This window comes from Ciona robusta, chromosome 10 (genome assembly GCF_009617815.1).
Source record: "Ciona robusta chromosome 10, ASM961781v2".
In the NCBI taxonomy this organism is placed as follows: domain Eukaryota; kingdom Metazoa; phylum Chordata; class Ascidiacea; order Phlebobranchia; family Cionidae; genus Ciona; species Ciona robusta.
In genome coordinates, this window is record NC_143244.1 from 3,683,894 (window position 1) to 3,701,211 (window position 17,318).

Genomic DNA, 17,318 nt, shown 5'->3' on the forward strand with positions numbered 1-17,318 from the left:
GAAAACCTCACCGTGTTTTTAAAGTCTCTTCATCAAATACTGCCTGCCGAACCGAATATGTTACACCAATAGTTCGATTTTTAGAGGTATTGCTTAAAGGTGCATCCCATTGCAACTCGTGGTCCAAGTTGTAAGCAGACACGCGCAAATTTCGCGGTGTTGGCACTAAAATGAAATAAAATACTCAAATTTGTTGTCATAAAAGCAGTATGGTGAAATCGGGATTTCAATCTTACCTGTTGCTGTTGCGGTGCTGAAAACTATAAGTAATAGTAGGAATAATTGCCAAGTTGTCATTTTAACACAGTTTCGTGATCTTGACAGTCAAGAATCTAAATATATATAGAGTCTTATAGACCGTCCTGTTAAGCTCGATCCATCTGTAATTCCTACTGCTCTGCTATGGAGGTCCACCTGATACTTCTCGCTATTCTGCCTCAAGATAATAATTGGCCGTTTCCGAGTAATGCTAGATGACGATTTATCTTCTGCTGCAGAAACGCAAGATGTTGCGCGAAGGCTCAATCGCTTTTCTATAAAAATGAAGCAAATTTTAACTAGAAACTACAGAAATGCACGCTAAAAGAACACCAGAAAAACACCACCACTGTTTTAAGTGAAAATCTTGTTCTGGTCAGATGAAGCCACTTTTGCTTCAAGCACATGATGTGTAGAATTGGCAATATCCTGTTTGCGCTGTAAACTACACTGCGAGTAAGCGTGCGTGCTACATTTCCGCTTTCATCTTGACTACGTGAATACGAATCAATTTCTTGTTAAGAGAATAATTTTCCCCTTTTACCCGTGTTAATTTGACCCACACGGGTACAGTACAGTTGTAAAAAAAAAGGCCTTTTTAACAGTTATTGTAAAGTGGGGTAAAATGGGACATGGGGCAAGTTGAGACGCAGTTTTAAATCCTCTTTTACAGGCACTCATTTAATGATAGACGAAAACAATTGTTACAGTATTATTATTCGACAGTATTTTTACAGTCCAACAAAGCACGTGACATTACTTTGTTAAGTAGTAAAATTCGGTGTGAAACAAATACAACATACTTTTAAAGAGTGAAAGCAGCATAATAATAAGATGTTTATCTTAAATGCACGCTGAATCATTAAAACCTAATATTTGAAATATTGGACGATTTGTGTCCCATCTTTTCACACCTTACTATATATCCCATATTTTTGTTGTGATTCAATAAATGTAACCATTTGCAAAATTAGTGTTAATTGTATCTACTACCCGTACATACAATTAACATTTAAAAAACTTAATATAATAAATAAAGAGAAATACCATAAATAAATAACTAGAATGCAAAAAAAAACTTTCCAAAGTGCATATAGAAATATTTATATGCATTTGGCATTTAGTTCTCACAAAAGATATTTCTCAATGCCTCTTATAAACTTAGGAAAATCTGACCAACCTTTTTCTTCCATAACATCAACTATTCCAAAAATACTGAGAGATTCATCGCTGGTTGAAAAACCAAATGCTGTCATCAGAGGTGAGCCGAGTACTTTTAATCCCTAAGTATGAACATTTAATTAACAACGTTTAAAACATTGTAATGTGGGGTAAGATGGGATATTGTTGGCTCATATCTAAATATCCTGATTGTGTTTTAAGCAATTAACAGCGGTATATAGAAGCCGTGAGGATATGGTTTTATATTTTTTGAATGTTCTTGGTTTACTACTAAATGGGTCAAATAAATAAAAATATGTCCCATCTTACCCCACTCTACTATATATTTAACGTTTCGCTTTTGATTGTACAGAGACACACTTAACACCTGTGGTCCAATTGAATTAATCTATAAAATTACTTAAGATATGAATAAATAAAATACCCTATAGGAAATAATTTGGTGTATTATATTATTCTATTTAACACAAAAGGTTTGAGCAGAGGTTTGGTTGGAGGCTTGGAGCCATTGCTCAAGTTTGAGCAGGTAAGGAGAAGCATTTTATATGAATAAATGAATACTTATACATCTTCGCATTGTAAACAATGGTTACAACACGGAACATAGAGGCCTTTTTGATTTTTCTCCAGACATTTCTACAAACCTCAATACTTCTAACACCTTCCTTCATTTTTTCAGTTGTCTCCATCAGTTTTCGAGCCATGTCAATATATCCATCTTGCCCCATTGCTCGCAGAGCAACCCAGGCTGCAGCCAAGTGGCCACCTTAATGTAAAATGTATTAGTGATAAACAAAAGCATTGTGCTTCCAGTTTACACCTTATATTTACCAGGCAATTAAACTTGTACAGCAGGGGTGTGCAACTTGCGACCAGCGAGCAAATGCAGCCAGCTGCAGTTTTATACTGAATTTATTTAATGTCGCAATAAGTTAACATGGGAGTCCTAACGTCCTAACCACCTTTTAATAGCATAAGATAAAAAAAGACAAAAAAAAACTTTTATTGGTCCGTAAGCCTATATTAAATAAAGGTAGGGCCGGTGGTTTAACCTGGCCCTCCTGTAATAAAGGGTGTACACCCCGCTCTCTGGCTTAGATATATAATCTTAGTCACTCTATTGGACAAAGTATGGTTTATCACTAAGGCCACGTAATATACGTTTTTTTCTTTAAAAAATAACAGTTAAATAAAAAAAAAAGTTATTCTGGTTGCAAACCTGGTCGAGTTCCCGCCATTGTGGGAGAAGCAAATAAACCACCGGACCAGGAAGAATAAGCAAAGAACTGATGCTTGCGTATGCTGCTGTCTCTATAGCATACCACACTGGCACCTTTAGTTGCGAAGCCATACTTATGTAAGTCGGCTGAGATTGAAGTGACAGCTGGGACTCGAAAATCCCATATTGGAATTTTTGCTCCAAGTTTCTCTACCCTGTAAGTAGTATATAAATAGGTTCAATTTACTTTTTTTAGGGAAGGTAGGATTTTAAGTATTTACATAGGTGACCTTATCTGTGCCATATTTAAACTGATCAGTGTTATGATATATATCTGTTAGTGTTATTTTATTTATTGACAACAGCCAATTATAATTACGATTAAGTGCATTTTTAAATTAGTTTGTTGACTTACTTTGTTCTAACCCAGTGGTTACTAATGGGTTTTCCAAATTATCAGCCATACAAAGAAAAAAACAAACAAAAACAATCACCCACAAAGTAACATACATGGTAACTCGTAAGCTGGCATAAGGTGTATGAAACAGAACAGTCGTGTTATAATGACTGGCGTTTTCCCGCCACACAAAGATAAAGTGAGTTACATTCATTTATTACATAAGTGTAATATACATTAACATAATATACCATGGTAACATGAAACCACCAAAGCAAGCATCTACATGCAAAGGAAGGTTGTGCTTGGTTGCCAACTTTCCTATTTCTCCAACTGGGTCTAAAATTGCCTAACAGAACAGTTTTATTATATTGTTAGGACTGGGGAGCTTAAAATACTAAAAAGAAAATTATGCCAAACATTTTAACTAAATCTGAGATTTTAAAATATATTTTTTTACAGTCTACTGTTTGAAAATGGAAAAACCAGACTGATATGATCGTGAAAAAAAGAGAGCTGTTATTCAGTATTTTAAACACTAGCCTAGTTTATAAGTTAACAACCACATAATACCAGGTTGAAAGCTAGATTATGCATGTCCTTAAACAAAACAAACAATGATAAAACGTAAGATATCCTGGAACTTATAAATCCCATTATTTTAACACATAGTGCTTGAAAGGTAAATCATCTTACTTGTGGGTAGGAGGGGGCAGAAGCAAGAAGAAGAATAGTGTTTGAATCAATTTCCTTTTCATATTGGTGTATGTTGGGGGTAAACGAGGTCTGACTCACAGGAACATGTTTAATTTTTATGTTAAAATAGTGAGCAGCTTTTTCAAATGCTGGGTGTATAGTGGATGGGGCAACCTATGATAAAATCAGGTTTATAAAAATATATATATATATGGTACGCGAGGCCGCGAGGGAAGATGAAACGAAGAACATTCAAACTATTTTAAAAACATTTTCCTATGACTCCCATAGACCTTTGTTAATTGTTTAAAACACAATCAGAATAATTGGAAATAATGTGCTAAGTAAAGAAAAGATGTCCCATCTTACCTCAAAGTACTATATAGGCATATACATATATTTAGGAGAAATTTAACATTTTGTGTTAAATTCACGTTCTTAAAAAACATCCAATTTGATTTTATTTGTTACCAAATAACCTTTGCTCCATAATTTCCTAATTTATCATGTTTAAAGCTTACGAAATTTAAACCACATAATTTAAAAATCAAACAAATTTTAGCAAACACATAAATACCACGTTTGGTTCAGTTATGCTCGGCCGAACTGCACGAGCCATATCCCGATAAGTCTTCATCGCCATGAGGATGCTCTCTGTTCCTCCAGATGTAACGCTTCCTACGACTCCCGAGTCACCGTTCAACATGCTCGCTGTCATTGAGACCACTTCGTTCTCAAATTTTCTACGGATAAAATTTTAACTTAGTTGTATTGTGTGTTTTTTTTTTAATTCTAACTTAATTGTGTTGTTTTGCTTTTAGAATTCTCTCTTATTTGCATTTTATTTTTTAGAATTGTAGCTTATTTATATTGTTTTTTTTTTAGAATAAACCTATTTGTATTGTTTTCTTTTTATTTGTAACTTTTTATTGCTATAATATATGGTTTGTAAAAACGAAAAGTGGGAGATCCTATTTTTATGGGAAAAAAAACAAAAATTGAATAACTAAAAACTTAGGCATGTCCCCAAAGTAATCAGCAATTTGTATTAACATTTATTTATATGTATATGCCTTATTATATTCATGATTTATAAGCAAGCAGGAAAACTAAGAATCAAATAAACAAGAATAAATTTTAAAGAACAAGTTTCTTGGGTAATTAGTATTAAAGTAGAGTGTCTGCAATTCAAATATCATACATAGGAAAACCTTAAGTGAACTTTTTATGCACTAACCTCAGAGCAGGAAATACGAGTGGGTTGAGCGCATTGTCATGCATGAAGGTCTCCAGGTAGGCTTTAACGATGGAGACATGATCATTGTTCGCTTTAGCCAATGAAAAATCACTGAACATTTTGAATGCTTCTTGCTGTTTTAAATATTAGTTTTGAAGAGTTAAATAAAGGTTACGTTAAAGGCAAATAAAAACAATACCGTAGTTTTAGTTTACTTTAATGACTTCTTTTTTATGTCTTTTTAAACTATTAAATAAACAAGAAAAATTCCGCAATATTTGTCTATTTTATGCATTTTCTTTCTATACACCACACCATATTTTTTTCGCTGATAGGCTCCTTTAACAGTTACTGACATTACTAAAATTACTTACAAAAATAAGGATATGAGGATACTCTTAGAGAGGGCATGATATATTAACTGTAGGTGCCCTGCCACGCAAAGATAAAAAAAGGTGAACGCATTAATAACCAATATTCATATTAGGAACAAACCCTTAGTGAATAGAGACTCCTTAAGTTGGTAGGAAAATTCCTATTTACCTGGAGTTGGAATCTTGGTCCATGCGTTGTATAAACGTATGCAAATAACCTTCCATTCTCGGATAAATTACCATCACCTGCTTTCAATTCATTCAGCTCTTTTTGCAACTGATCTATGGGAACGCCTACAAGAAAATTTTTACAGATTCAAGAAAGAATCCTGAAAAATAGTTAACACTTAACAGTCTTAGACATTATGGTTTATCAAATTTTATTTGCAAACAGAATAAATTTCATGATTGATACCACAGTTCATAATTTTAGAAAAAATCCTGAAAAATAGTTTACTCTTAACATTCTGAGACATTATTGTTTATTGAAGTTTATTTACAAACAGAATAAATTTCATAATTGAAACCACAGTTCATATTGACTTAACGATCAGCACAGTGATTCCTTTAGGTCATACAAGATTTATTTTAAACAATTTTGCGTCAGGCCCAACCTCTTAGGACTTAGGCACACCCCCTATGATTGATGACTTTTTTTTGTAAGATTGACTAGACATTCTAATAAAATGCCCTGTTTATTATTTTAGACTGGAACAAATTAATTCAGTTGCTAAACTTACCTTTTTCTGGAATACTAAGAAGTTTCCCATGTGGTTTTGCATCACCTGTGAAAGACTTCTGAATAAATCCCTCAATCTCTTTCTTAGTAAATGCTTTTACAATTGCATTGGTGCCAGGCAGCAGTAGGATAGCATTGGCAAATGATTTAAATAATCCAACAACTCCTCTTTTCAATAGAATATCAATAAAATAAACAACAACCAAGCTTGTAATAACAGCTGGGAACCAGGAAAGTATTTGAAAGGCCACCATTTCTGGATTACCTGCAATGATTAAGATTTAGTTTAAAGAATAAATGCTAGAATAATGTTGTACCATCGCGTTAGTTGTTATAACGTTTTGCACCATATCTTAGGTACACGTATGAATATCTGATATGATTGGCCAGTGCAGCGTGTTTTACGACAACAGAGAAGAATTTTGTTTGCCGTACCGCTAGTTAATCAATAATGTAACCATGTTGTCACCCAGATTTTAGGCTTTTGCATACCGAACCCACAAGCTTTGTATAAATCTCGCTCGTAAAATGAAACACATTTGTAAACCGAGAATTCAATATTATAGGGGATTTACATTGATCCGTATGTGCTTGTTATTTTATTTTAATAGTGAATTTCCCGCGTGAAGTTCACTCAACCGAAACAGTATTTAGAAATAGAAATCAACGGGTATACACTTTTAATGTCATTTTTTTGGAATTTGCTGTAATCGGCCGTTCAAACGATTTACAGAGAAATGTTGTTTAATTACTCGGATCGCGCTATTTGTTATTCTTGACGCTGGTCCAACTCAATAACCCTTCACAGGACACGGGCACTATTTTAGAACTGTTATGGAGCACTTGACAGCGAAATAGTTTTAAAGACTGTAGTAGGTACTTTTTTATTGGGTATGTACTGCTAAATCGAAAACGACGACCATTCGACAAGCGCCAGTGCAAACACGGAGCAAACATGGTTGTTGCGTCAGGCAAACAAGATTTAAATAGCTTATTTCCCAGGCTATTTCTGTAATTGTATAGTGTGCCTGCATCTACATGTAGCGGGGTGGGAAAAACGGGACACCTTTAGCAAATAATCCCAAATACCCTGCTCGTGTTTTAAACTATTGACGACGGTCTGTGGGAATCGTAAGAATACGGTTTTATAATTCTTTGAGTATTCTTTGTTTACCACCAAATAGAACAAGAAAACAGAACGAAAATGTGTCTCATCTTCACCATCCTACTATCTTATAATGTTATGTAATTTAGTCTGTGAGAAGCAATACATAGGCAAAACGCAATTAAAGTTCGTTTATTTCTACACCAGTTGAGGCCTAGTTGAGGCAAAGGCGAAAAAAGAATGCGGTACCTGTTCCTTAGCAACCGCCACCGCCGCTATAGTTGCGTTAGAAATAGGATACCTGACTCATTTATTTCTGCTTTTGTAAAACGCCTGGTATTGTACGCCGACGAGACCAACAGTGAGACAGTGTAAGAAATAAAAATAATACAATTGAATCCACGAATACACGTTTGAACAATGCCGGGTACAAACAATGAAAGAAGCGTTCTCGCGTCAAGCGTCGTAGATTTTAACTTTCATATGTATTTCACAGAGCATTCGGACAGGACGCATTTTTGAAGCTGCCGCCACGAATTAATAGGCGATTTAGTGAATATGGCATTCCGCTTCACTGAGCTGCTTTTGTAACGTGAAAGATTAAGGAGTTTCCAGTAGCGTATTTGTGGGCCAGAGTAGTGAACACGCTGTGAGAATTTAGTACGCCGCCTTATATTTTAAGCTAACAGTACTTTATCTATGTTTCTTTAGGAAGCTGAAGTTTATTTGCCTTTGCCTGTGTCCAGAGTGACAACATGGGCGACACTGATAAGAGATACCAGTTTCTTGAGGATTACGTGCTAAAAACCCTCAAGCTTAAAGCAGATAAGTGGCAGAAATGCATCGGCGTCGAAGAAAACAAAATTTTTATACAAGAGTTCTTCGATAAAGCAGATAATGTGTTTCTTATCATATCATCGAATGCAGCAGGCATTCTCACGCCGAGTAATAACTTTTTACCCGCTGGAAAAACGAAAGCAGTGTATTTTATAAAACGTGGGAGGGAAACGATAGGGGCCGACACCGTACAAACACAACTGCTGTTTGGGGATCTTTCTTATGCTCCTTTGGACCAAATGTCGTCTTTGGTCGACGATGTAAGTGCTTTCATATGTTTTTGATTTTTTTTGTATGTTTTCCGAACATGTGTATATAGTACTGGGGGGAAAGATGGGACACCTTTAGCACTTAATATCCAAATATTCGACCATATTTTAAACAATTGACAACGGTCCATAGGAGTCGTGATAATACGGTTTTATAATTCTTTAAATGTTCTTTACCACCAAATGGGACGGAAAACTAGAATGAAAAGGTTTCCCATCTTCCCCTACCCCACTTAACGATTTAATTTTGTATTCATATCGTTTGTAAAAAAATAAACGTAGGCTATAAAACTGACAACCTGGCAAATACTAAAAGACATTTAATTTTTAACCTCACCAGTCAATCATTTATATTCGTCGGTCCCGTGATTAAAGTCAAGACTGCCAATAAAAACGTTTGCTCAGCGCAATCGGGAATGTTTATTTTATCGGCCTGAAGTTTACAGAGCGATGAATAAAGGAGCACATTTTATATCGGGGTAGTTACTTTAAATGTTTGCTTTAAGTCGGAAAGTTCATACTACTCACACAGTTTTTACTTCGAGTGTGTGCGTTGTCAAGCAAAGGCGTCACTAATCGTAACACCATGCTCTGAATCTAATTACAAAAGACAAAGCAAAACGCGCGCCACACAAACTAGTTTTTCATTACGTCACTTGATTGACAGGTGCTGGTACCTCTGCTCGGGAACGGTAGAAACCAAGACACCTGGCCCCATGTTGTGTCTGGTGATGTACTTCGGCATGTGCACAAACTGAAAAGCAACGTTTTCGTTGTTACGGGACAAGTAAGCAAAATGAATTTTAAAAACAATATTTATGTCCAAATTCATCGTGTAACTGTAAAACATTCGACGCGTATCGTCGAATGGTCAATGAGCGTCAACTGGTCAACTCAACTGGCAGCAAAGGTGGCATCGCTGGAAATTGGAATAAACTGTTTCTATTTACTAGGTCAAAGGAAAGACCTTACTTCCGTTACCGCCAGGAACAGAGAAGATACCAGAACAGGAACAACAAGAAGCTGCACCCGAAGAACCAAAGTAAGTTACCGCGAAAATTTGACATGAATGAATGATTTTGAAAACTTTTTGGGCAAATGCATTTCGCAGTGTTGTGTTGGAAACACGTTTATACATAAATAAAATCATGAAACACTTGCTCGTTATTGGCGGTCGACGATTTTGCTGACGTGCTTGAACCTTTTGTACATACAACTGTCTATTGTCCACCCTAAGTCCCCCTTGTTGTTACTAGACAAGTGGTTGATCGTGAACAGACATAACAATAGAGCTATAATATACGATGTTTAATTCTTAAAAATACGAATTTCGACTTCAGTTCATCAAATAATACATTAGCTTAAAAGACATGGCTGTATTAACCTATTCATACATTCAAAAATTTTGATACAGTAAACACCATTTAAGACACATATAATTCAGTAAAATTTACCACCAAATCCTATATAGACATTTGTAGTAACGTGAGTGTTTGCTGAAGGGAGATAACTGCTCAAATCAGTGGTAACTAATGGGTTGTCGAAATTATTAACCATGTATAAAAAATGAAAAAAATCCAAATAAATTAATCACCCACAAAGTAACATACATGGTAACTCGTAAAAGGTGTTTAACACTCGTGTTATAACAACTGTCGTCACATGAGAATTAAGCAAGTTGAATTCATTCATTCATACAGTTACATTGATTTCCTATGATAAAACACAATAATAAATTTCAGGGAAGATTTAATTGATCGTCAAATTCTTCATACACTTGAGTCCGTGGTTATTGAATGGAGTCACCAAGTTCGTGATGTTTTGAAGAGAGACTCATCAGAGATTTTGCTTCAAGGACTTAACCCTCTTCCATCAACTGAGATCACTTTCTGGGCTGACCGATCAGAAAACTTACAATGCATCTTTGACCAGGTACAGATTAAAAGTTTCTACATGTGCTTTATATAAGTGAAGTCCCATTAGGAGGCAATCCATGGGACGTAGGACTTAGGCCTAAGTTGACTTATAAGCCCTACACTCAGAAACCAGTAGGTTTACCAAAAAAAAACAACAAAAACAAAACATTTGAGATGTATCATATATCTAACTTTTTTTTAAGTTTTAGTCTAGTTACTTCATTAAATTGATATACACTTTAAATTTATAGCTGCAGACACCAAAAGTAAAAGCTATGGCTGAGGTCCTGCGACGAGTACAAAGTAGTTACTTCCCAGCATTTCAGCAAATGTTTAAGGATGTTGTTGCAGGTACAACTGTATGCTTTCTTTTTTTAAACTTATAGTGTTATACCGGTATCCAGCAACACTTAATTTAAGTAAATTTGTCCGACGCCGTAGCACAGTTGGTTAGCACCCTTGCCTCTAACAGGGAGGTAATGGTTTCAAGGCTCTTCGCTGCTACCATTGTGGGCGTATGTGTCCTTGGACAAGACACTTAACAGCAATTGCTTCAACCCAGTGGTCACTAATGGGTTGTTGTCAGCCATGCATAAAAAAAATATTCACCCACAAAGTAAAATACTAGGGAACTCGTAAGCTGGCACGAGGTGTATGAAACAGAACACCCATGTTTAACGGCTGCTGTTTCAGACCATGCAAGGATAAAGTAAGTTACATTCATTTATTCATTCATTTAAACAATATGCAATCAGGCTCAGCAAAAATCTACTTTTAATTTAAAGCTCAGTCTTGTAAAATTAGTTTTAAAACCACGTAATATTTCCTTAATTTTTGTTATAGGCACGTAACAGCAACATTATATTACAAGCCTGTATTGTATTGCAATGTAGGTTTGGCGGAAGCAAAAGACATTCATGTTCACCTAAAACCGATCAAATGGATCTTGGAAAACATGGAAGAAAAGGAGTTCAATGAGTACAGCTACTGTGTAAAGCCATTGTTCCTGCTGATATGCAAAGTGTGGGCAAGCAGCAAATACTACAGCACCCCCACAAGGTTGATTGTTCTTCTACAAGAGATTTGTAACCTCATGATTAACCAGGTAGAAAATTTGAAAAAACAAATGTAATAAAAAGCATGTTAGAAAATATTGTGCATTTTAAATGTATATATTGCATATTTTGTATTTAAAAAAAATAAATTTGACACTGTTTTTGTACTATTATATAGGCTACAAGGCTTCTGTAGGTTTAAAGCTACAGCGTGTAGTTTTTCAAACATAAAGCTATAATTTGTACATTTATAATTGTACTTATAGTATCTTTACAAACACTAAACACCATGCGGTCTAAATAAAAAGTGTAAACATTTTTGTATAAATTGAAAACATTTTTCGTCCAGCGCCATGGTGTAGTGGTTAGCGCGCCTGCCTGTAACCCAGAGGTAATGGGTACAAGGCTCGACGCTGCTACCATTGTGGGCGTATGTGTCCTTGGGCAAGACACTTAACGGCAATTGCTCCAACCCAGTGGTCACTAATGGGTTGTCTAAATTATCAGCCATACATAAAAAAATAATAATTACCCACAAAGTAACATACATGGTAACTCGTAAGCTGGCACGAGGTGTTAACCCGTATGATAACGACTGTCGTTTTCCGGCCACGCGAGGTTAAAGTAAGTTACATTCATTCGTTCATTCATTTTTACTGTAAATGCAGTATTAACAATCTGCATTATGTATTATTTAATATATGTATTATTTAATATTATTAACAATCTGTATTAAAAGTTTATAACAATCTGTATTATTCTACAGTGCCGTAGCTTTCTCAACCCAGAAGACTTGTTCAAGCAAGAAGTTGATCAGGGAATAGAAAGCGTTGCTGTTGCACTCAAAATACTAAAACAATTTAGGTATATCTACCTCTATATTAGAACATAACATTACTAGTCATATGGGAGTTCAACACAATTCTTTTATTTAAATATTGTAGGCTTTTGCTTAAATTCATGTGTCAAATTTTTAAGATAGATAAAAGAATGAGCAAAAGTAATATGCCTGAACGTGTTTAAAATGTGCAATGTTTTAGAACTACTATTGCTACCACTACCAAGCATTAGCATTTCAAAAATACAATCTTTTGGCGTACAATTTTAATATGCATCTTAAATGATCCTTTTTTTTAATTTGTCTAATAGCAATAATAGCAGATTGCAAATATTTTGTTGCAGAGCTGCCTATCAATCGCATAAGGATGATTTGCCAAGTTACTTTGAAGGAATGGATAGACAAGTTGTGTTGTGGGATTTTGACAACAGCCTTGTATTTGCTCGATTTGATTGCTTCATTGAAAGACTTGAAGATATCACAGTAATTAATTATTTTTATGTATTTTCAAATTGTAAATTTTATTTAATGATTGGTTTAAACCGGAACAAAAATAATGCAATAAATGGTTTAAATTGGCCCAAAATTGTTAATTAAACAGTTTACATATTGATTTAATATGCTGATCTCGAGTTTAAAAACACACTGGTACTTATGACCTGTCTAAGATCCTAAAATAATATGAAAGAATGTAACTTAATTTATCCTCGCAGGGCCAGAAAACGATAGTCTTTATAACACAGGTGTCACTTAACGGCAATTGCTCCAACCCAGTGGTCACTAATGGGTTGTCTAAATTATCAGTCATTCATAAAAAAAATCCCCCCCAAAAAATAATCACCCACAAAGTAACATACATGGTAACTCGTAAGCTGGCACGAGGTGTTAAACCCGTGTGATAATGACTGTCGTTTTCCGGCCACGCGAGGATAAAGTAAGTTACATTCATTCATTCATATGTTCATCTTTCTCCAGAGCTTATTCAGTGATGCCAGGGATATGCTGAAGTTGGAGAAAATTGAGTTTGGTGGAGTAAAAGGGTCAGCACTGAGTGGTCAGGTGGAAGCAATGTTTGAAGAGTTTAATGGACTCTTCAAAGTATTTGGAGAACTTCAATATGACGCTTTAGATCCATCGGATACTGTGAGTGTACATACATGATTTTTAGAAGAAAATGAACCACTTTAATGTTGTTCTTTATATATTTTTATACCTTTTATATTGAAGTTATGCATACAATACAAATTATTCTTTTTTAAATTTTATTATTCAGATTTGCTAATTAGAACAGAGATAATCCACTTTTTTCCACTTCCTTAATTTGCTATACCCTATACTATAGTATGTTTCATTGTATTGAGTGTAAACACTGTAAACACTTATCTTTATAGTTTAATTATTTTGTATTATACAAAAAATCTCCTAAAACGTTACATGGGAGTTTGTAGGCTAGTAACACTAGAATAAATCATTAATATAAACTGCTAATTTTAAAACCCTGCTGAATGCTAAAAATAACTTTTTAGTGTTTTCATCAAATATGCAAGTGTAATTTAATAGCTGTATACTATTACTAATTTTCTAAATTTGTAAATTATTTCTCTTCTAGTCTTTCATCAAAGATTTTGACCACTTCCACAAACAAATAAGCGACATGGATCGCAGACTTGGCTCCATAGTAACTCAAGCCTTTGATGATTGCCCATCAACTGAATCAGCTTTCAAACTTATTGCTATGTTTGGTGCTCTGCTTGATAGGTGGGCAGTTATGTCAAGTGTTCTGTTACTTCTGCTACCAGGCAGAGTATAAATAATGTATTAGTGGCTCATATGGTATAAAAAAACAGAGTGTATTTCCAACGTTTCGTCTGCCATACGACGAGACTTCATCAGGGAATAGACTACGTTTTTACACAAGATGAGCCACTAATACGTTATGTCAAGTGTTTCTACCAGGCTTTTATTTTCTATATGGGTGAGGTCTTATGGTGATGCTTGTCAAGGGACCTGAGATTTAGGCCAATGTTTGCCAAACACCCCAATACCTCTAGTAAAAAATAAAGTGTATTAAAGTAAAGTATTTGTAAATTTTATACTTGGCTGTTCAATTACCTGAATTGGACTGTAAAACTATACAGCTCTATTGCTTTAAAAAGTAAAGTTTTTCTATCATTACAAAAAAATATCATCAGTGTAACTTAAGTATAACTTTAAATTATTGTCTTATTTTTCCTGATATTGTTTTTCTGATTTGTAAATAGGTAGGAATACACGGATTTTTATTTATGAATAAGCGAATTATTTATTTTAGAAAATTATAGCATTTATTTTTTTCTGTTTTGGTGATTCTCTGATTAAGGGATTTGTTTTCTTACTAGGTAATGATCTTTTTAACATTGGTGTATGTGTTAATATGTATTATGTCTTAACATAGGCCTCTTATAAAGCAAGACATGTGGCCAAAATATCCTGTTCTGCTTGCAATTTACCATAAAGAACTTGATGAAGCTAAAATTATATTTGACCGACAAATGGAATCTGGCAAGGCTAATAACGGTAGTATACACCTTTTGTCATTATAGTTAACATTGTAGTACATATGCTTAAACCTAAATGGTTAACATTACTACTTATTTATTATTGTCAAAATTGCCGGCACGAAAAGGTTTTGTTTACTTGTCAATATAGGTAGCCTATCTATGTGGTTATAAATCTACCATACATGGTGTGAAATTGGAGTCCTATTACCCAACCATTTTTTTCTGTCACAAGAAAATAATTACTTCGGAACCACTGGGTTGGTGCAATTGCTGTTAAGTATTTTGCTCAAGGACACATACCCCAACAACAGGGGCAGTAACGAGTCTTGAACCACTAACCTCTGGGTTAGAGGCAGGCGCTCCAACCACTATGCTTTGACGCCATTAGGGACATGAAAAACACAATATCTTTTTTAAATAAACAATCAAAGTAAGCAATATACACTAACAAAAATACCAGGAAAACAACTGTTTTGCTGATATATTATTCAAGTGTAGTCATACAACTCTAAAAGATGTATTTTATTAAATGCCCTGTGTTTTGTATTATATACAGGTGCCTACCCTGTAAACAAGAATATGTCCATTGTTGCTGGTGCAATGAAGTGGGCCAAAGAACTGAAGGCAAGAATACACACCCCGTACACAAATTTCCGCTTGGTATATCACCCGTAAGTTATTTCTTTGCTTGTTAGCTCGTACATCATTTTTCTATGTAATGTTTCTGTTTTTTGCTTTCTCTTAATTTTTTGTACTGTGAAATTTCTTAGTGTATGATATTTTTTGTAAATTTTTTTCTTGTATTTTAGTTGTGTATCAGGAGAGGATGGGCAACGAATGGAGATGAAATATCAGCAAATGATGCAACTTCTCAAAGGGTAATCTAACCATTGCATTACTAGAAATACTCATAATATTTCCTTGACCATTCCTTGTCGCCTATCTTTTGAGAAACAACACGATTCAACATCTTATAATATACATGTTATAGCACCCTGGGTGCTAGGGTAACGGCTCCTAATCCCAGATTCCATGGCAATTTTCACTGTATACTTTTCCCTTACAATTTTCACTGATCAAAATAATTTCAAATAAAACCTATTCCTTATTGTTATGGCAACAGAATGCTATTATTGGAAAAGAATTAAGAAGTTGCCTACTTGCCTACAATGTTTTGTTTTATGTTTAAAATGTACTTTTTAGCTGTTGTCTTGTTGCCCAAAAATTAATTTCCCCACTTTAAACAGCTATACAACATATTCTTTTAAAGTTACTCTCAATTTTCTTCAGATTTGAAGAGCAAGTTTACCAGGAATGGACGAAAAGTGTTGATGAAAGATCTCAATACAACCTCAGCCAACCTCTTCTAACACGGGACCCAGAAACCAAATTAATCAGTGTCAATTTTAACCCACAGGTAAAGCTTATTTATCATGGCCTAGTTGAAGGGTAATTTTTATATAGTAGTATGGGGGAAGATGGGACACCTTTAGCAGGTAATATCTAAATATTCTGATCGTATTTTAAACAACCAACAACAGTCTATGGAAGTCGTTAGGATACGGTTTAATAATTTTTTGAATATTCTTTGTTTACTACCAAATGGGACGAGAAAATGGAGCAAAAATCTGTCCCATTTTACCCCACTCTACTATACCATACCTTTTTTATTTTTAATATTAAAAATTATTTTAACCATAGTTTTACTATGTATTTTATTAAAGGCAATTCATGTCGATTTTTCATTTTTTGTGATTGTGGTATAGCGCTATATGAGGGTTAAATATTGTATGTATTATAGCTTTAACTTTACAAAGAAAACTTATATGTATGTTTTATGTAATGTTTTTAAATATTTTATAGTTCAATAATTTGGTAATTAACAATTATACATTAGATTTGGTGTTTGCCATTAATGAATGCACTGTGCATGTGTCAGCCTCTCATAACTATTAAAATGTTTTGCTGTGGCATCTATGTTAGGTAATAGGGACAGTGCAAAAGTGCTTATGTAACCGATATCCCATACATTTCAATTACATAATTCATATTCACTCTGTAACCTGATTCATGAATTCATTTGCTCCCTTAAAATACAACCTACTGAGCAGGTGCTGTACTTAATTCCTTTGTCTGCAGCTTGTGTCTGTGCTCCGTGAAGTCAAATACCTTGACAAAGGAGACAGTGATGAAATACCTGCTGAAGCAGCCCGTATATTTGAAGCCAAGGAATCCTACAGACAATTTGTTGCCAACCTTGATCTTGCCCAGCAGTGGTATAACAAAGTAAGGCTTATGTTGGTATTGCTACCCCAGACAATACTCAATTGATAACCCTTGTATTGTTAAATTTGTTTAAGTTCAAGGTCTTTGTATAGGAATAGGAATTTGAACAATAGTGAATGGTGCAATAAAAACCTTTTTAATTCTTAGGTAGTTTAAAAGCAAAGTTTGAAATTTCAAATTCTAATACAACATAAATGTCTAATAAAGCAGACTTTTTAAATCTTAATAGCACCATTGTTTGTAACAATGTGTGCATATTGTATGTAGAATACAATGTGTTTTTTTAAGATTATGTGAATGCGTAGTGCCTAAACCTTTTTATATCACAACAGCTGTTTAATATCTAAATATTTAAAATTATCCTACCATT

The 17,318-nt window shown here is 34.4% G+C and overlaps 2 protein-coding genes across 8 annotated transcripts in view; one reads left to right on the forward strand and one right to left on the reverse strand.

Annotated features, from left to right (window-relative positions):
- LOC149729634 (sphingosine-1-phosphate lyase-like) overlaps positions 1-6,735 on the reverse strand; it is a 17,685-nt gene extending 10,950 nt beyond the window's left edge. Inside the window, exons 1-13 of one of the 7 annotated variants that reach the window (XR_016385801.1) lie at positions 6,420-6,735; positions 6,104-6,367; positions 5,533-5,657; positions 4,990-5,123; positions 4,330-4,495; positions 3,753-3,926; positions 3,308-3,405; positions 2,660-2,874; positions 2,085-2,206; positions 1,439-1,541; positions 394-533; positions 237-332; positions 26-165 (exon numbers count right to left, since the gene is read on the reverse strand). Coding sequence is in view for 6 of the 7 variants with exons in the window: in XM_089886071.1 (XP_089742197.1) it covers positions 325-533; positions 1,439-1,541; positions 2,085-2,206; positions 2,660-2,874; positions 3,308-3,405; positions 3,753-3,926; positions 4,330-4,495; positions 4,990-5,123; positions 5,533-5,657; positions 6,104-6,356 (1,599 nt within the window). In the remaining variant the exon portion in view is untranslated. The other 6 variants (XM_089886072.1, XM_089886069.1, XM_089886068.1 and 3 more) reach the window with 6 other exon arrangements.
- Positions 6,736-7,831: 1,096 nt separating this feature from the next.
- Positions 7,832-17,318, forward strand: part of LOC149729636 (dynein beta chain, ciliary-like) — a 65,213-nt gene continuing 55,726 nt past the window's right edge. The window contains exons 1-15 of the mRNA XM_089886062.1: positions 7,832-8,304; positions 8,981-9,100; positions 9,267-9,355; positions 10,056-10,245; positions 10,481-10,580; positions 11,123-11,334; positions 12,051-12,148; positions 12,467-12,605; positions 13,098-13,265; positions 13,732-13,880; positions 14,557-14,678; positions 15,219-15,333; positions 15,472-15,540; positions 15,953-16,079; positions 16,802-16,948. Coding sequence (XP_089742188.1) covers positions 7,963-8,304; positions 8,981-9,100; positions 9,267-9,355; positions 10,056-10,245; positions 10,481-10,580; positions 11,123-11,334; positions 12,051-12,148; positions 12,467-12,605; positions 13,098-13,265; positions 13,732-13,880; positions 14,557-14,678; positions 15,219-15,333; positions 15,472-15,540; positions 15,953-16,079; positions 16,802-16,948 — 2,187 coding nt within the window. The 5' untranslated portion in view covers positions 7,832-7,962. The remainder of the gene's footprint in view (positions 8,305-8,980; positions 9,101-9,266; positions 9,356-10,055; positions 10,246-10,480; positions 10,581-11,122; positions 11,335-12,050; positions 12,149-12,466; positions 12,606-13,097; positions 13,266-13,731; positions 13,881-14,556; positions 14,679-15,218; positions 15,334-15,471; positions 15,541-15,952; positions 16,080-16,801; positions 16,949-17,318) is intronic.